The sequence below is a fragment of the Euprymna scolopes genome, chromosome 13 (assembly GCF_053919585.1).
Source record: "Euprymna scolopes isolate OS-2025 chromosome 13, ASM5391958v1, whole genome shotgun sequence".
In the NCBI taxonomy this organism is placed as follows: domain Eukaryota; kingdom Metazoa; phylum Mollusca; class Cephalopoda; order Sepiida; family Sepiolidae; genus Euprymna; species Euprymna scolopes.
In genome coordinates this window covers 51,524,630-51,546,863 of record NC_136494.1, presented here as the reverse complement: position 1 = coordinate 51,546,863, position 22,234 = coordinate 51,524,630, and the positions used below count along the sequence as shown (strand labels likewise).

Below are 22,234 nucleotides of genomic sequence, written 5' to 3'. Positions count from 1 at the left end.
TAGCTGCGCTGATGCAGGAGTTTTGTTTGAAGCTTCGCGTAGACATGGTGGCTTCTGAGAAGAACCAGGCAGATGCTCTCACGAGAGTGAAGAAGAGCTGGCTTGTGCCAAAGAAAGATGTTGTTGCTGCATCAGATCTAGGTGATGTTGGCGTGTGAGAGCTGCACAATCTGCACCATATGGGGGTAGAGAGGATGCGGTACTTGGTGAAGAAAGTCGACCCGAATGTCACCATAGAGCAAGTGAGGCAAGTGGTCAGGACATGCGACAGATATCAGTCGATTGATCCTGCTCCAAGCACGCATGAAGCTGGTCAATTGGGGATGAGTGGGACCTGGGAGAGACTGGCATGCGATGTCACCAATTACAGGGATGAACTTTACCTGACCATGATTGACTGCAGTCCCGGGCGATTTGCCCTATGGAAGAAGCTATGTGGAGGAACAGGCAATGAAATAGTGGCAATCCTCGATGAGGTGTTTTTGGAGCGAGGTCCCGTGGAAGAGCTGTTAACCGACAATGGTACCGCCTTCAAGTCAGTAGCAGTGACGGAAGTAATGAAGAAATGGAATATCCAACAATTTTTCAGAGCTGCCTAAAGATCCAGTGGCAACAGGATCATGGAGAGAAACCACTGCACCATAAAGGCAGTTGCAGAAAGAGGAGGCACCTCACCTGAGCAAGCAGTCTACTGGTATAATATGTCGCCTAGATTGGGACAAGTGCCAGAGACTGTTCCGTAACTGTCAATGTTCGCATATTCTTGGAGATATCCCAGGGTTGAGCCGGCAAGCAGAGAGGCAGAGGCCACAGGGACCATTAAACTCAGGGATGAGGTATGGGTGAAGCCACCAGAGGTGCGCAATGGAGTAGAGGTCTCGTGACTGGGAAGAAGACCAGGAACAACATTGTGGTGGCTGGAGTAGCATATTCTCGACATCAGACCAGTGGAAGGCGAAGCAATGGAGGGGAATGTGCAGCAACAGAAGGAGGACCAGACACCTCAGAGGTCAAGTAGAGAGAGGCGACCGCCACAGTAGATGAGAGACTGTGAAATATGATCTTGAGATCAGGTAGGCGTGTGGTCAGAAGCTAAGAAAAACAGAAGTCTTACTGTGGGTGTGCAGCGAGTGAGTTCAGGCCGAGAAAAGGAAAAACAAAGATGGCGGCCAGCATTTTATTATGTGCGTTCTCACAAAATCTCATGTGCACGTGAAGCTGGAAACTACAAAACGAGCTTCATTTTTAGGTGCTGGAGAGTTTCCAGATCTGGCAGGAGAGTAGGTGCAATGGGAGTGGAGATTCTACTTTCTCGGATTTATTCCCTTTTGTGTATTTGAGGTGAACCCCCCCCCCTCGGGAGGCGCAACTTCAAAGAAAAACTGGTTGAAAATGCTGCTGGCAATGAACGAACCTACTTATCTGGAAAAACTGATCAATAACTGGATAGATTTTGTGAATCCCTTTTCCTTTAAATAATGTTCAGCATTGGTTTTTAACCCACATTTTATCTAGCTATTTGTAATGAGCTGAGTCTATCCCTCTATCATAAATGGCATAAAAGCGCCTTTATTATGCACAGTGTCTTCGAATACTCTGAGCAATGGAGAAATTTGCATAGCAGATACATCAACTGCTGAGTGGTTAATTCTTTGCACCAGAAAAAAATGAATGAGATTTTTTTTTTTAGGGTTTTGTTAATAAGAAAATATGATGCACGTATGTTTAAATTAAGATGGCCGACTGCCAGTCTTATTTATTCACGTTCCCTACAAGATGTTTATGGTACAAAATGTCTAGTAACATGGCATCTTCCTATTTAAATTTTTTTTTTTTCTTTAGTGACAGAACTATATGATCTCTCTCTTTTATTTATTTTTTATTTTTTAATGAATATATTTTTTGTTTTTAAAGATCTAACTTGATTGTTTATTGTGTAATCTCAAGAAATGAGGGTTGACATGTTGTTTTCACAGTTTCCTTTCTTGGTGGATGAATGAGTCATCAGCATCGGCTGAATGATTTGGATACAATGTGCCATTGATTGCATTGGATTAATCTGTTTGTCCTTGGTCTACAGATCATAAGAGTGTGGTGTAGAGACCTGATTTAATAGGTTGGGCTTCTGTGCTATACTGATGGTTTGAGTGATGGTGGCTCTTTTATTCTATATGATAGACAGTGTGTGAGTCAATGTTGGACCTTTTAGTTCTCTTCTCTCTGTCTGAAGCATTTGAGATTTAAAGTTTAGTAGACTTGGGTGAGTTGGGACGTTCGTCCTGAAGTGTTAGTAATAATTCACCAGGACTGCACCCATAGTCCATTGTGTTGTCCTGTAGGTGGGAAAAGAAGGATAGAGTCTTTTAACAATGTTTTCATTGTCTTTACTAAAACTCTTGCTGTCAATTGCTTTGGGAGTAGTGAGAGCTGTTTGTGACACTCATTTCAGGGACTTTGCAAGCAATAATACTAGTGTTGAATACAGTGCTTTCTTGATGGAGCTAAATGCTTTTTGTTATGTACTGTCCAAACGAATGTATATTTCCGGCTTAACAAGTTCCTTAATGGCTTCATCATGTCTGCGAGGTTTGCAATAAACTTCCCGTTTGATTCACAGTCCCTAAGAATCAGCTAGGTTCAGTTAATTCTGTTGGTTTTTGGAAGTTGAAGACACCAACGACTTTTTCAGAATCTGACCAAAAACCATTAGTATTGAATATATGCCCCCAAATTTCAGCAACGGTTTTGATATTTTACATTTGCCCAGTTGAGAATAATGCAAGGTATTTTAGGTGTGTTTTTAACTGGATGCTTGTTGAGTTTTACCCTGGATTAGCATGTCATCTTGTTCCAATCTCAGTCTTTGTGACATGCATCTTTTATACATCTCACTGGATGATGAAATTTCAAAGAGGAGACAGTACCATCTGAATGAAAGTTGTCAATCTAGAAGATTCTGATGAAAATGGAATTTGCCAATATCTGCTGTTGGCATCCAGTTTGCTCATGATTTTCATTTCCCTTAACTGAGTCAGAGGTGGCCAACTGTTGGCAGAATGTGGAGTACATGGTGAGTTCGTCAATTTTGTTTATAACCTCAGATGCCTTTCCAATTTCTGTTGTTTTGGCTGCGTTTTTCTCACTATGGCACTAGTATGTATAATGGTGTGGACACTGGGTGTGGCCTAGCATCTGCATGTAATGGTGTATTCTTTTCCTAGATATGCCGAAGCCTGTGAATAGGTCTGGCAATTTCCTTTTTTGGACCATAGTGTTGTGTTTTGCTCCCGATGGGTGGACAATTAATATCTTGAAGGCTTCAATGGTCAGTATATGCTATACTAATAACAGCTTCTCAAGATTGGGATAATAAATATCCACTGTTTTGTTGTTAGCTCTTTATGCAAGATGGTTGCAATGATCATTCCAGTCACTTGGAATGGAATACATCACAGACCAAGTAGAGTTTTTATTGGCATCTGAGAAGTTTAGTAAGTTTCTCCTTAGTTTATAGATGTGCTCAGGAATTGCAGTTACATCGGCACCAAAGTCCAATTTTAATTTTAATGGTACTCCATTGACAGTGATGTTAATCTGCCAAGGTTTATTCAAGCTGATTTCTGATACCGCCACAGCACCAATAGAGGTACTTTTTTCATTTTTCATTTTCTCCTTACATCAGAAAAAGAAAATAACTGATTTGTGTAGACTAAAATTAATGTTATTTAAAAATTTTATTATTGGTTCTACTCAGAATTAATTGACTGTTGAACTCTCCAGTTCAACAGGCTGCTACTGAATTTAGTATTACTTTAAAACTTACAACTGTGCTATTCATTCAGTGATTTTAAGCATGCTAAGCGATATTTTATTAATTAATTCTTGTTTTGAGGGGGGCGGTTTCCATTGTCTGACATTAGGGGTCAGGACAACCAGGCAATGGAATCAAAATTTTCTACAGCTGTGAAATATATAAAAAGTTAAAATTAAAATTCAGGAAATAATGGTGAAACAGGACGTACTTGTAAGTCTTAAATAGATAATAAAAAAAAATAACCACAATGAGATGATATTTAATGTTATTTGTGAGATAAGGTATTATCATTAGTATTATTTCAGAATGTTCTCATCTTAGCTGTTATTTTTTATAACGTTTCGACCATCATATTCTACAGCCCTCCTCAGGCATCTTTTGTTATTTCAACTGTTGCTCTCATTCCATTCTATCCAAATAAGTGATATAATTCACAAAACAATTAACTGCTGCTAAAAAGCAAAGAAACTCACAAATAAAGAGCTTAGTTTGAAATTCCTAGAAGCTTATCAACTATGAAAAAACATAGAAATAACGTCAATGATTATTTTTTATCATTTATTTTTTTTAGACAACTGAAAGAAATTGAGGATAAAATTCTTGAAGTGTTATCTTCATCTGAAGGAAACATCCTTGAAGATGAAACTGCTATAAAAGTTCTTTCATCTTCTAAAGTTTTAGCTGATGAAATCTCAGAAAAGCAGGTGATTATGTATCTATTTTTACCTAAATATTTTTGTTGTTAATTTGAAACTTACTAGAAATAATTTTCCAAACAATAAAAACACATTTTACTCAGAAAATGGTAGTATGTCTAGAGTAGAACGTCTAATGTTCTCTGTTCATCTTTAATCAAATTTCATGCAAACTAAAAATGATTACGGTCCTTATTTTGTGTTACATTGACCTATAATCTTGCATTAATAAATTCCATTTGAATTAATAGTTGATATTTTAAAATTGCAATCTTCTTATTATAGAATAGAAAGCTTACATTATTATTCCTGTGATAATATATGTTGTCATTTGGGATCATTATCAAGATATGAATAAAATATTTCAAAAATGAGTTTAAATGAATATGAATTCTATCATTGAAAATGGTTTAAAAATGTTTAAAAATAAAGTTAATTAGGGTACGTGACTGTGCCCAGGTTCTTTGTTAATCCGGAATAATGCTTATTTGTGAAAAAAATTTCTATAAACTGATACATAAACTAACTAATGTAAAATTGAGTACAACTTTCCAAAAACGCACATCATTTAATAAATTTAATTATTGAATCAATTCTTTAACTTTTATAAAAAATTTAAAAAATTTTCATTAAAAAACAAATTTTACTCAGTGTAAATTAGTAATAATAACCGGTAAAGATCATAAAGGACAGTTTTAAAAATGAATATATTTAAAAACATTGTCATAAAAATGCAAAATTATTAAAATAATTTCCAATTCTATTGATAATGTTTACCCATTCATTTATTTATATTTAACTATCGACTATATTTGAATTATTGTTTGATAACATGATGTAAATTGTAAATTTATGACGTCATACCAAAGCTATAATTATTTTGAAGTAATGTTTTAAGTCCTATTTATAAGAAAATTCGAATAGCTCACTTGGTAGAACCCCTTGTTGAACATCTGGAGGTATCAGTTTCAATTTTTTTGTCTTGGCATCTGTTCGATTTGTTGGAAATTTATTCTGCAATATTTTGCATTTCTAAAGGTATTTTAATACCTTTTCTGATATTTTAAAATTAGACTTTGCATCTCTAAAGATATTTAAATACCTTTTCTGATATTTTGAAATTAGACTTTGCATCTCTAAAGATATTTAAATACCTTTTCTGATATTTTAAAATTAGACTTTGCATTTCTAAAGATATTTAAATACCTTTTCTGATATTTTGAAATTAGACTTTGCATTTCTAAAGATATTTAAATACATTTTCTGATATTTTAAAATTAGACTTTGCATTTCTAAATATATTTAAATACCTTTTCTGATATTTTGAAATTAGACTTTGCATTTCTAAAGATATTTAAATACCTTTTCTGATATATATTTTATTCCTTAATTGGAATTCATTTTTGAGATGAGCATTATATATGTTATTAATTTTTATTTTTATTTCGGACTATTAGTCTCATCTTTATTAGTTGTTGTTTTTCATCTTTTTTTTTTATTGGATTGTTTATTCACAACGTTTCGGCCAACTTCCTCTGGCCTTCATCGTTACCACTTGACGAAGTCCAGAGGAAGTTGGCCGAAACGTTGTGAATAAACAATCCAATAAAAAAAAAGATGAAAAACAACAACTAATAAAGATGAGACTAATAGTCCGAAATAAAAATAAATTAATATATATAATGCTCATCTAAAAAAAAAAATGAATTCCAATTAAGGAATAATATATATATATACTAATCGGTACGGACCCGACTATGGAAGATCAGATAATAAATAAACGTAGATTTATAAGATCAAAGAATCCAACCTTGATCACCCTTCGGGGCCCGTGGCGCAGTTGATAGAGACATTGAATCTCTATGGTTCCAGATGAGCATTGTCTGAAGATAGCGGTTTCAATCCCACCCAAAGCGTGCCAGAGGTTAATTGGCCAAAAATGTGGTGAGACGACAGCAACTATGGATGGCAGTGATGGCTGAGAATGCAGTTAGGAAATTCAGAGTTCCTATCCATCGCAGTTACCACCTGACGAAAGCCAGAGGAAGTTGGCCGAAACGTTGTGAATAAACAATCCAATAAAAGATGAAAAACAACAACTAATAAAGATGAGACTAATAGTCCGAAATAAAAATAAAATTAATAACCTTTTCTGATATTTTGAAATTAGACTTTGCATTTCTAAAGGTATTTAAATACCTTTTCTGATATTTCGAAATTATACTAGGTTCAAAAAAGAGTCTCCAACCAAGCTGTTGCATCAAGCTGTGCCTGTTTTACAAGAACTTTAATGGGATGTACTCTGATAATTTGTACCCCTCGACGTAAATACTCTACAAGAACTTTAATGGGATGTACTCTGATGCAAAATGTCACCCTTTCACTCCAAAGGTCCATAGATGCTAGAAAGCTTTGTATTCTAATAGCTTCTTCCCTCGAACTTCTAGACTTTGGAATTCTTTCCCTTTTTTTCTGTTTCACTGACTATACTAACGTGCAAAAACTTAAATGTAATATGAACAGGCATTTCACTGTTCAACTCCATCCATAGTGTCCCTGTAGGCATGGCCTCACATAGTAACCCCTTACGCCCATGTGGCATTGTGCCTTGTTTGAGATGAATAAGATTGCAAAAAATCCACAATGTATTTATTACGTTTAAAAAATTGTCACTAAAGGAAAAATGATGACAGCTGTACTAAAAAGCTGTACTTAAAACAAAATATTCAAACTTCAAATTAACTACAATTTTAAAACAATTGATGATGTATGAAACTTTAGATGTTTTCAAATAAAGATAAAAAATATTATTTTCAATTTTATTACATGAAAAAAGAACATATAAGTAAAAAGATTTATTGCTCTACCAAGCAACATGCAAACTCTGAAATTGCATAACACAAATGATTTTGCTTCATCTTCTTTAGGCGATTGCAGAGGAAACAGAACAGAAGATTGATGTTGCTCGTAGCAGTTACCAGCCAATTGCTGTCCATTCCACCGTCTTGTTTTTCTCCATTGCTGATCTGGCTAATATTGAACCAATGTATCAATATTCATTAGCATGGTTTATAAACCTCTTTCTTTTGTCCATAGAAAATGCAGAAGAATCGGATATTTTGAAAAACCGTTTGGATAACCTGCATGCACATTTCACTTACTCTTTATACGTCAATATTTGTCGTTCCCTCTTTGAGAAAGATAAGGTAAGACGGTTCAATCATGTTTGCATTCAACGTGATCTCCGTATTTAATAACAACATTAACAATTGTAAATAATGAAAATTACAATATCTCATATAAATTGAAATAAAAAATATTTTTTACAAAAATGTCAAAGATTAGATTTTTAAAAAATAACACATATTATAATAATTTAAAAAAAATTAACACATATTATAATAATTTAAAAATAATTAACACATATTATTAACATTTTTAAAAAATTACCACATATTATAATAATTAAAAAAAAACACATATTATAATAATTAAAAAAATTAACACATATTATAATAATTAAATAAAATTAACACATATTACAAAATTTTTTAAAAAATTAACACATATTATAATAATTTTACAAAAATTAACACATATTATAATAATTTAAAAAATTAACACATATTATAATAATTTTACAAAAAATAACACATTACATTAATTAAAAAAAAATAAACACATATTATAATAATTTTAAAAAAATCAACACATACTATAATAATTTAAAAAAAACACCGATATTATAATAATTTAAAGAAAATCAACACATATTACAATAATTAAAAAAACGCATGTTATAATAATTTAAAAAAAATTAACACATATTATAATAATTTAAAATGAAATAACACACATAAATTTTTTTAAATGATTAACACATATTATAATAATTTTTAAAAATACACACATATTATAATAATTTAAAAAAATTAACACATATTATAATAATTTTAAAATAATAAACACATATTATAATAATTAAAAAACAATTAAACATATCATTATAATTAAAAAAATTAACACATATTATAATGATTTTAAAATAATAAACACATATTATAAGATTTTTAAAAAAATTAATACATATAATAATAATGTTAAAAAATTAACACATATTATAATAATTAAAAAAAATTAACACATGTCATATTAATTTTAAAAAGAATTTACACATATTATAATAATTTTAAAAAAATTAACACATGTTATGATAATGTAAATAGAATTAACACATATTATGATAATTTTTAAACAATCAACACATATTATAATAATTATTAAAAAATCAACACATATTATAATAATTTTTAAACATCAACATATATTTAATAATTTTTAAAAAATCAACACATGTTATAATAATTTTAAAAAAACTAACACATATTATAATAATTAAAAAAAAATTAACACATATAATAATAATTATCAAAAAATAAACATATATTATATTAATTTAAATAAAACACATATTATAATAATTAAAGAAATTAACCCATAATATGATAGTTTTAAAAACTTAACACATATTATAATAATTAAAAATAAATAACACATATTATAATAATTAAAACAATTAGCACATATTATAATAATTAAAAAGAAATTAACACATATTATAGCATTTTTTTTAAAATTAACACATATAATAACAATTACACCAAAATCAACACATATTGTAATAATTAAAAAAGAATCAACACATATTATAATAATTTTAAAAAATGCACCTATATTACAATAATTTTTAAAAAGTCAAATCGTATCATAATAATTAAAAAAATTAACACATATTATATTCATTTAAAAAGGATTAACACATATTATAATAATTTAAAAACAATTAACACATATTATAATAATTTTAAAAAATTACCACATATTATAATAATTAAAAAAAATTACCACATATTATAATAATTAAAAAAAAACACATATTATAATAATTTTAACAAATTAACACATATTATAATAACAAAAAAACCCAAATTATAATAATTTTAAAAAGATAAACACATATTATAATAATTAAAAAAAATAAATATATATTATAATAATAAAAAAAATTAACTCATATTATAATTATTTTCCAAAAATTATCACTCGTTATAATAATTTAAAAAAATTAGCACATATAATAATTTTTTAAAAAATCAACACATATTATAATAATTTTTATAATCAACACATATTTTAATAATTTTTAAAAATAAACACCTATTATAATAATATTAAAAAAGTCAACAATTTATAATAATTTAAAAAAATTAACACATATTATAATGGTTAAAAACAATTAACACATATAATAATTTTTAAAAAATCAACACATATTATAATAATTTAAAAAAAAATTACAACATAAAATAATTAAAAAAAAATTAGCACATATTATCATAATTTTTATAAAATTAGCACATATTATAATAATTTAAACAAAATTAACACATATAATCATTTGAAAGATTAACACAGATTATAATAATTAAAAAAAACGCATACTATAATAATTAAACAGAATTAACCCACATTATAATGATTTATAAAAAATTAACACATACTATCATAATCAAAAAAAAAATAACACATATTATTATAATTTTTTAACATTAACACATATTATGATAATTTTTAAAAATTCAACACATAATAATTCAGAAAAATGAACACATATTATATTAATTTAAAAACAATTAACACATATTAAAATATTCTTCAAAAAATCAACACATATTATAATAATTTTAAAAAACTACACCTATATTATAATACATTTTAAAAAACAACACATATTACATTAATTTTTAAAAAATTAACACGTATTATAATAATTAAAAAATTCAGCCATATTATTATTATTAAAAAAAAATTAACACCTATTCTAATAATTAAAAAAATAAACACATATTATGATTATGTTAAAAAAAATCAACACATATTTTAATAATAAAAAAAATTAACACACATTATAATAATTTTTAAAAGATTAACACATATTATTATTTTTAAAACATCACCACATAATATAATAATTTTATAAAATCAACACATATCATAATAATTTAAAAACAATAATCATATTATAATAATCATAAAAAATTAACACATATTATAATAATTTTAAATAATAAACACATATTATAATAATTTTTAAAAAATTGACAAATATAATAATTTTAAAAAGTCAACACATATTATTATAATTTTTAAAAAATTAACACATATTATAACACTTTTTGAAAAAGTAACACATATGATAATAATGTAAAAAACATTAATACATATAATAATTTTTTAAAAATTAACACATATCATAATTAATAAAAAATTAACACATAGTATAATAACTTTAAAAATTATTACATATTATAATAATCGTTAAAAAATTATCACATATGATACTTTAAAAAAATTAACTCATATAATAATAATTAAAAAAAATGAACACATATTATAATAATTTTTAAAAAGCAACACATATTTTAATAATTTTTACAAAATTAACACATATTATAATAATTTTTAAAAAATCAACACATATTATAACAATTTTTAAAAAAAATCAACACATATTATAATAATTTTAAAAAATCACCGCATAATTTAATAATTAAAAAAAAATTAACACATATTATAATAATTTTAAAAAGATTAACAAATATTATAATGATTGATAAAAAATTGACACATATTACCATCATTTTTAAAAAATAAACACATATTATAATACTTTTTTAAAAATTAACACATATTATAATAATTTAAGAAAAATAAAAATCTATAATTTTTTTTAAGAAAATTAACACATATAATAATTTTTAAAAAATTGACGCATATAATAATTTAAAAAAAAAACATATATTATAATAAGTTTTAAAAAAGTAACAAATATAATAATTTGAAAAATTAACACATATTACAATAATTTAAAAATATTAACACAAATAATAATGATTTTTAAAAAATTAACACATATTATACTAATTTTAAAGAAATAAACGCATATTATAATACTTTTAAAAAATCAACACATATTATAATAATTTTGAAAGAATCAATACATATTATAATAATTTTAAAAGAATCAACACATATAATAATTTTAATAAAATCAACACATATAATGATTTTTTAAAAATCAACACATATTATAATAATTTATAAAAAATTAACACATATTATAATAATCTTTTAAAAGAAACACATATAATAATTGAAAACAAATACACATTTATAATATTTTTAAAAGTTACACATATTATAATAATTTTTAAAAAATGCACCACAATTATATTAATTTTTAAACAATCAACACATATTATAATAATTAAAAAAATTAACATATTATATTAATTTAAAAAGGATTAACACATATTATAATAATTTAAAAATAATTAACACATATTATAATAATTTTTAAAAAATTACCACATATTATGATAATTTAAAAAAATTAACACATATTATTTAAAAAAGAATAAACCCATATTATAATAATTTTAAAAAGATTAACACATATTATAATAATTAGAAAAATTAACTCATATTATAATAATTTAAAAAAAACACCTATTATAATAATTTTATAAAAGTCAACACTTTATAATAATTTAAAAAAATTAACACATTTTATAATGATAAAACAAATTAACAAATATTATAATAATTTTTAAAAAATCAACACATATTATAATAATTTTTAAAAAATTAACAAATATCATAATAATTTTTAAAAAATTAACACATATTATCATAATTTAAAAAAATTAGCACATATTATAATAATTAAAAAAAAATTAACACATATTATAATATTTTTAAAAAATCACATACTATAATAATTAAAAAGAATTAACCCATATTATAATAATTTATAAAAGATTAACACATACTATCATAATTTTAAAAAATAACACATATTGTAATATTTTTTTAAAAACTAACACATATTATAATAATGTTTAAAAAATCAAAACATATTATTATAATTCAGAGAAATTAACACATATTATATTAATTTAAAAAAAATTAACACATATTATAGCAATTTTTAAAAAAGCAACACATATTATGATAATTTTAAAACACTACAGCTATATTATAATACATTTTAAAAAACAACACATATTACATTAATTTTTAAAAAATTAACACGTATTATAATAATTAAAAAAATTAAGTCATATTATAATAATTTAAAAAATAGCACATATTATAATAATTAAAAAAAAATAAACACATATTGTTATTATAAAAAAATTCACACACCTTATAATAATTTTAAAAAGATGACCACATATAATAATTTAAAAAAAATCAACACATATTATAATAATTTAAAAATAATTAAAAATATTATAATAATTATAAAAAAATTAACACATATTATAATAATTTTAAAAAAATTAACACATATTATAATAATTTAAAAAAATACACACATATTTTAAAATATATAAAAAATATCACATATTATAACAATAAAAAAATCAACAGATATTATAATAATCTTATAAAACATATAACATATCATAATATAAACATTATTATATAAACATATAACATATCATAATAATTTAAAACAATTAATACATATTATAATAATTTTTAAAAATTTACACATATTATAATAATTTAAAACAATTAACACATATAATATTAATATAAAAAAATTAGCACATATAATAATTTAAAAAAAATTAACACACGTTATAATAATTTTTAAAAAATTAACACATATTATAATAATTTTTAAAAAATCAACACATATTATAATAATTAAAAAAAATAACACATATTATTTTAATTAAAAAAAATTTACACATATTAAAACAATTTAAAAAAATTAAAACGTATTATAAGAATTTTACAAAAATTAACACATATTATAATAATTTTAATAATATTAACACATATTATAATAATTTAAAAAATTAACATACTATAATAACTTTTAAAAAATCAACACATATTATAATATTTAAAAAAAAAAACAACACATATTATCATAATTTTGAAAAATCCACACATATTATAACAATTTTTAAAAATATACACATATCCTAATAATTTGTAAAAAAAAAACCAATACTATAATAATTTTTAAAAAATTAACACATATTATAATAATTTTAAAAGGATTTACACATATAATAATTTTAAAAAGATCAACACATATTATAATAATTGATAAAATATTAACACATATTAAAATAATTTTTTAAAAATTAACAAATATTACAATAATTTTTTAAAAATAAACACATATTATAATAAGTTTTAAAAAATTAACACATGTAATAATTTTTAAAAAATGAACACATATAATTATTCTTATAAAATTTACACATATGATAATTTTTATAAAATTTACACATATTATAATAATTTAAAAAAAATCAACACATAATGTTTTACAAAAATTGACACATATTATATTAATTTTTAAAAAATTAACACATAATAATTTGTTAAAAAGTATCACATATTATAATAACTTAAAAAAATTACCACATATTATAATAATTTAAAAAATTAGCACATATTATAATAATTTTAAAGAAATTAACATATATTATAATAATTTTAAAAAATTGAAACATATAATAATTTTAAATAATTGACACATATTATAATAATTTTAAAAAGTCAACACATATTATTATAATTAAAAAAAAAATTAACACATGTTATAATAATCTTTGAAAAAGTAACACATATTATAATAATTGTAAAAAAATTAACACTTATCATAATTTAAAAAAATTAACAAATATTATAATAATCACATATAATAATTTTAAAAAATTAACTCATATAATAATAATTAAAAAAAAATGAACACATTATAATAATTTTTAAAAAGCAATGCATATTATAATAATTTTTAAAAAGATCAACACATATTATAATAATTGATAAAAAATTAACACATATTAACATAATTTTTTAAAAATTAACAAATATTAAAATAATTTTTTAAAAATAAACACATATTATAATAAGTTTTAAAAAATTAATACATGTAATAATTATTAAAAAATTAGCACATGTAATAATTTTTATAAAATTTACACATATAATAATTTTTATAAAATTTACACATATTATAATAATTTTTAAAAAAATTAACACATACTGTTATAATTTAACAAAAATTGACACATATAATATTAATTTTTAAAAAAATTAACGCATATAATAATTTGTTAAAAAGTGTCACATATTATAATAATTTAAAAAATTACCACATATTATAATAATTTAAAAAATTAGCACATATTATAATAATTTTAAAGAAATTAACACATATCATAATTTAAAAAAATTAACACACATAATACTTTTTAAAAAATTGACGCATATTATAATAATTTTAAAAAGTCAACACATATTATTATAATTTTAAAACGATTAACACATATTATAATACTTTTTGAAAAAGTAACACATATTATAATAATTTTAAAAAAATAAACACATATCAGAATTAAAAAAAAATTAACACATATTATAATAACTTTAAAAATTAACACATATTATAATAATCTTTAAAATTATCACATATAATAATTTTAAAAAATTTACTCATATAATAAAAATTTTTAAAAATGAACACATATAATAATTGTTAAAAAATGAACACATATTGTAATAATTTTTAAAAAATCAGCACATATTATAATAATTTTGAAAAATCAACACATATTATAATAATTTTTTAAAAATCAACGCATATTATAATAATTTTTAAAAAATCCACACATATTATAACAATTTTTAAAAAATCAACACATATTATAATAATTTTTTAAAAATCAACACATATTATAATAATTTTAAAAAATCAACACATACTTTAATAATTTAAAAAAAAATGACCACATATTTTAATAATTGTGAAAAGATTAACACATATTATAATAATTGATAAAAAATTTACACATATTGTAATAATTTTAAAAAATTAACACATACACATATTACAATAATTTTTTTAAAAATTAACACATATGATAATAATTTTTTAAAAAATAAGTACTCATAATAATTTTTAAAAAAATTAACACATAAAATATTTTTTTAAAAATCAACACATATTATAATAATTTTTAAAAAAACTAACACATATTATAATAATTAAAAAAATCAACACATATTATAATAATTTGTAAAAAAATTAACACACATTATAATAATTTTTTAAAAATTAACACAAATTATAATAATTTTAAAAGAATCAATACATATTATAATAATTTTAAAAGAATCAACACATATAATAATTTTAATAAAATCAACAGATATAATAATTTAAAAAAAATCAACACGTATTATAATAATTTTTAAAAAATTAACACATATTATAATAATTTTTAAAAATGTAACGCATATTATAATAATTTAAAAAAATTAACACATATAATACTTTTTAAAAATGAACGAATATTATAATAATTTTTAAAAAATTGAAACATATTATAATAATTTTTACAATCAACACATGTTATAATATTTTTTTAAAAATCAACACATATTATAATAATTTTTAAAAGTCAACACATATTATTTTAATTTTTGAAAAATTAACACATATTATAATAATTAAAAAAAAAATTAACACATATTATAATAACTTTAAAAATTAACACATATTATAATAATCTTTAAAAAATTATCACATATAATAATTTTTAAAAATTAACTCATATAATAATAATTTTTAAAAATGAACACATATAATAATAATTGTTAAAAAATGAACACATATTGTAATAATTTATAAAAAATCAACACATATAATTTTTTAAAATTCAACGCATATTATAATAATTTTTAAAAATCAACACATTTTATAACAATTCTTAAGAAATCAACACATATTATAATAATTTTTTAAAAATCAACACATATTATAATAATTTTAAAAAATCAACACATACTTTAATAATTTAAAAAAATCAACACATATTATAATTATTGTAAAAAGATTAACAAATATTATAATAATTGATAAAATAATTAACACATATTATAATAATTTTAAAAAATTAACACATATTATAATAATATTTTACAAATTAACAGATATTATAATAATTAAAAAAATAGGTATCTATAATAATTTTTTTTAAAAATTTACACATATAATAATTTTTTTTAAATCAACACATATTATAATAATTAAAAAAAAAACTAACACATATTATAATAATTTAAAAAAAATTACACATATTATAATAATTTCAAAAAAATTAAGACATAAGTTTTAAAAAAGTAACAAATATTCTAATAATTTAAAAAAATTAACACATATTACAATAATTTAAAAAAATTAATACATATAATAATTTTTTAAAAAATCAACGCATATTATAATAATTTTTAAAAAATCAACACATAATTATTTTTTAAAAAATTAACACATATTATAATAATTAAAAAAAAATTAACGCATATTATTATAATCTTTAAAATATTAACACATATTATAATAATTTTAAATAATTAACACATATTATAATAATTTTTAAAAAATTAACACATATTATAATAATTTTTAAAAGATTAACACATATTATAATAATTTTAAATAATTAACACATATTATAATGATTTTTTAAAAATAATTAATAATTTTCTATTTTATTAATCGTGTATGATTTTCTCAATCGGTATGCAAATTGATTTGTTTTTTCTCAGATTTAAAAAGATAAGCAAAACGTGTCACTCTTACATTTACAAACCGAAGAAAAGTCCTGAAAAGGTTTGCATAATCACCTCATGTGTACATTAGAACGATACGTTTTGCTTTTTAGGCATTATCTCATTTGTTAATGTAAAATCTAAAAAATAAACCAAAAGATTGACAAAAACAATGTCTTCCAAATTTATATATGTTTATAATATTTCATAGAATAGATGTGAGTGTATAAAAAAGGACGAAAAATGAAAAAATATTTATATGGAATACTTTAATCATGTTTTTTTTGTAAAAATGGTTTCCTTTGCATATTCTTGCCCTAAAGATATTAAAAAATGTTTTGCCATTTACAGATTTGCTTATCGTTGCGTCATTCCTTTTGATTTCAGCTTCTTTTCTCGTTCATTTTGTGCACTAACATTCTGAAACATAGCCGTGATGTAAATGAGGATGAGTATCGGTTTTTATTAACTGGAGGAATTGGTTTGGATAATCCTCATGCCAACCCCACCACATGGCTTCCTTCCAAATCATGGGATGAATTCTGTCGGCTGGAACACTTAACTCATTTTAAATGCATTCGCACAAAATTCAAAATGGAAAGTGAATCCTGGAAAAAGATTTATGATAGTCTTGTAAGTATTCCACAGCAACATTCTCTTCAGAAAAAAAAATAATTTGCAAATTGTTTTATTAAATCTGAAACATCATAAAAATCTTTTTTAGTATGGAGTAAGATACCCCCATTTTTATAATTGCTTTAATTATATAAAAATTAGATTAAGAAATAATTTACAAACTATGTTACATAATTTTAAAACATGTTTTTAAAATGATTTCTTTTTGAAAAAATTAAAAGTAAAAATAATTTTGATGATTTTAATTATCAAAATACTTTTTCATGAATTTAGATAATTGCTCTAACTTATTAATTTATATCAATATAATCTAATATCAAAATCTTATTTATATTAATGTTATTTTTTATAGCAACCCCATTTGGAAGCATTACCAGGTCAATGGGAAAGTCAACTTGGAGATTTCCAAAAAATGTTGATATTAAGATGCCTGAGACCAGACAAGGTAAAAATTAAAACAGCAATGTTTTCTATAATTATTTTAACTACATAAAAGATATTCATTGAAAATAACTTTTCATTTACAAAACAAACTTTTTTTAATTAAAGTAATTTTCGTCAGAGATGATTAGAATTTGTATTAGTAGGTTCTTTAATTATTTACTGGGAACAATGTTCAAAGCCGGAATTTAACAAGTTTAACCTTAGTGATCACTTCATATGCCTTTCATAAAAAATATTATGTCAATAAATTGTTATTTTAACAATTATTGTTAACAAACACATTCACAGATCTCTCGTTTATTTTATATTTCTATTTAAAAGTATTATTAAAGTTTTAGTTATTTACATATTTATTTTTCTCAGAAGATCATACAAATATCTGCATAGAAAATTTAAAGCAATTTAAATTGTTACATAATTGTTACATAATTGTTACATAATTGTTACATAATTTAGTGCTTATTTAAAAATAATGAACATTTTCTTTCTTTTTTCTTTTTAGACATAATTGTTACATAATTTAGTGCTTATTTAAAAATAATGAACATTTTCTTTCTTTTTTCTTTTTAGACATAATTGTCACATAATTTAGTGCTTATTTAAAAATAATGAACATTTTCTTTCTTTTTTCTTTTTAGACATAATTGTTACATAATTTAGTGCTTATTTAAAAATAATGAACATTTTCTTTCTTTTTTCTTTTTAGACATAATTGTTACATAATTTAGTGCTTATTTAAAAATAATGAACATTTTCTTTCTTTTTTCTTTTTAGACATAATTGTTACATAATTTAGTGCTTATTTAAAAATAATGAACATTTTCTTTCTTTTTTCTTTTCAGATTATTCCAGCTATACAAAACTTTGTGACTTTGAAACTTGGCAAAAAATTCATTGAACCACCACCTTTTGACCTCCCAAATTCATTCAATGATAGCAACTGTTGTTCTCCATTATTGTTTATTTTGTCCCCCGGAGCAGACCCTATGACAGCATTGCTTAAATTTGCTGATGATCAGGTAAAGAAGAAAAACAATTTTTATTGAGATGCTTCAAATAATATAACTCATGCTGATTTGCACTTAGTTATTTATAAACTATACCTCCACATTGCCATCCTCACTTGTTCTCACTTCATCAGGCACCTGAAGCCATTTTACAGCACACTTCACCCCTTCTAACAGACCTCTCAATATATCTGGAGTCATGCGATCATGTCTTTTGTGGTATTTCAATCCGCTCACCCTTCTGCAGGGTGCGCAATTGACTCTGAGGCCTTACCACAAATCCGGCTACAGCAGCAACATCCTCTCCTAAAACCACTTTTTTGAACAGTCGTGTCCCTGTTCTTGTGCTGCACAAACACAGGCTTCAGTACTCCTAGCCAGATACTCAGCTCTAAGCCATTGTCATGATCTTTCATCAGCCACTTCTGCTATATCCTGGAAGAACCTTCCATGCATTTCCTTCCTAGCCAGTTTCTCTGTCCTTTCTCTATCCATACATTTCACATAATCAGCCTTGGTCTCACATACCTCCACTTCATTGGCCACAACCTTAACCACATGCTCCTTCAACGACATCTCCTCAGTTCTAACACAATCTTTTACACTTTTCAATCCTTTCCTCTTCTTTTGATACAGACTTCCTATGCTACTTCGAATGTGAAATATACCAAACATTGCTAAAACTTTTCTCGTTTTGATATCCATGGTATGCAACTCCTTGTCAGACTATCCTAAAATTCCTGCACTGTATCTTGCAACACAGACTGCCCATGCATTCACTGCTTTCATTAGGTTTCCTCCATACAATTTCGACTTCGCAATTAGTTTCACTCTTCTAAGATACTCCTTCCTGACTTTCTCTTTCATCTCTCTGTTCATGATGCCTACACCCTCCATCACTCCCAAATACTTATACCTTTTATCTTCTATTTTTTTCATAATTTCTCCATTTGGCAGCACTGTTCCATTCGACTGAACCTTTACTCCTTTCATCACCAGCACTTCACATTTACTAATCCCAAACTCCATTCCAATGTCTTCTGAGTATGTCCCAACGAGCTCTACCAGTCTCTGCATTCCCTACTCATTTCTACTGAATATCTTCAAATCACCCATAAACAGTAGATGGTTGAGGTATCTGCCACCAAATTCAAAGTTATACCCTAGCTTCTCTCTCTTCTAGAGGATGCTCAGTGGCATCATTATCATTACAAAAAGAAGTGGAGATAACGAATCTCCTTGGAATATTCCATATTTAATGCCACCTGCCCCATCTCCTCTCTGTTTGCTGTCAGCACCGTTTTCCATTGAGCCATATTTTTCCAGCAATCTTCATCATCGATAGTGTTTGCTTCATTTTGAGATCAGAGCAAGGCTATCAGCAGCAAATGGAGAACGTTGAGATAACCATTGATGATGTGAAGGCTGGGATGATGACGATGCTGATGATGTGCAAATTAAGAGCTTTAGCTACCATTAGCTCCCCCCCTCCCAACCAAACCAAAAAAAAATAAATAGATTCTCCCCTATATAGGAGATTATGGCGAAAATGAGAAATGTGACTCAAATTTTCCCGATTCCAATACCATCCAAAAGTTCCGATTTTTCCAGTTCCTGATTCCGATTAACCTTCCTAACATTAATAGCTACATAAACAAAATACAATAGATTATAAATTAAATTTATTCTGTGAACTGCATTGTTACTAACCCTCAGTTTTAACTATTTGATCGCCGACATATGCGTAAGTGTCTGTGTGTAAGATATCTTGCAAAATGAAGTAAAATGTCAATGAAAGCAGAAACAAAGTACAAATTATTTGGAAACATAAAATATGAATTTTAAGCAAAAAGTAATTAAAGTTGTGAATTTTTTAGATGATGACTGATTATATTTCTTGCATTGATTGGACTATTGTTCTCATCTTGAGTGTTATTTATGCAATGTTCAGTCGGTTTTTAGTGGTTCCCAAATGCTATGAAAATCAAGGCTTGGTCTGCTTATTAATTTTCTTTTTTTTTAGCATATGTGCAGCCTCCCTGAGTCACCTGACTCTCCATCTTGTATCCCTGTCAATTATTTTGACCTCGTTCCACAAAGGGAATTGTGTTCCTTTTTCTTTCCATATGTGATCAACTAGTCCTAACTTTTCGACCGCTCCTTGTGTTACGACTTTACAGTGTTCTCCTAGCCTTACCTTTGGGGAGGGGGCGACCGATCTCACTTTTGCATAGTTTTCTGCATTTGCATCAAATCTCATATAGACAGTTTTTTTGTCATGAAACTTTCAGTCAGGGTTTGACTCCTACTAGATGTTTTTTGAGAGTCGAATCACTTTTGAATATTGTTCTAATGTCATATGGACTACATGATTTTTCTAACAATTGAATAAGCCAAGAAAATGTGTGCATGAAATATTTTTCGTCAAAATGACATGTTACAACAGTTTATATCAAATTTAAGATACAGAAAGCATTTTAAAATGTTGATAAAATATTAAAATATCTTAACTGTTATTATATTTAAGAACATAAAAGGTTTTATTTTTTTATATGTTTAGGGATTTGGTGGTTGCAAATTTGAGTCTTTATCTCTTGGTCAAGGACAAGGTCCAATTGCAATGGCAATGATAGAGAAAGCTAGTAAAGAAGGTAGTTGGGTCTTGCTTCAGAACTGCCATCTTGCTGCCTCATGGATGCCTACATTGGAAAAAATATGTGAGGTTGGTTCAGTTTTCATTCTTACCTTTAAAATGTAAATGTATATTCTCCATTTTATATTGATGAATAGGAAAGTTTACTCTTGAGAAAATAGTTCAGTGGTCCATTAGGTGTATTACTAGTTCTGTTATTTATTTTGGTCCTCAACTATTTTAATCTTAAATAGACGCATTCATTGATTTACAATTTCATTATTCAGCAGAATCAATTATC

At 24.3% G+C, this 22,234-nt stretch overlaps 1 protein-coding gene across 1 annotated transcript in view; it reads left to right on the top strand.

Moving 5' to 3' along the window:
- Positions 1-22,234, top strand: part of LOC145292020 (dynein axonemal heavy chain 7-like) — a 475,961-nt gene that overhangs the window by 407,758 nt on the left and 45,969 nt on the right. The window contains exons 58-63 of the mRNA XM_080138024.1: positions 4,386-4,518; positions 7,437-7,715; positions 17,602-17,847; positions 18,203-18,295; positions 19,137-19,313; positions 21,862-22,023. Coding sequence (XP_079994150.1) covers positions 4,386-4,518; positions 7,437-7,715; positions 17,602-17,847; positions 18,203-18,295; positions 19,137-19,313; positions 21,862-22,023 — 1,090 coding nt within the window. The remainder of the gene's footprint in view (positions 1-4,385; positions 4,519-7,436; positions 7,716-17,601; positions 17,848-18,202; positions 18,296-19,136; positions 19,314-21,861; positions 22,024-22,234) is intronic.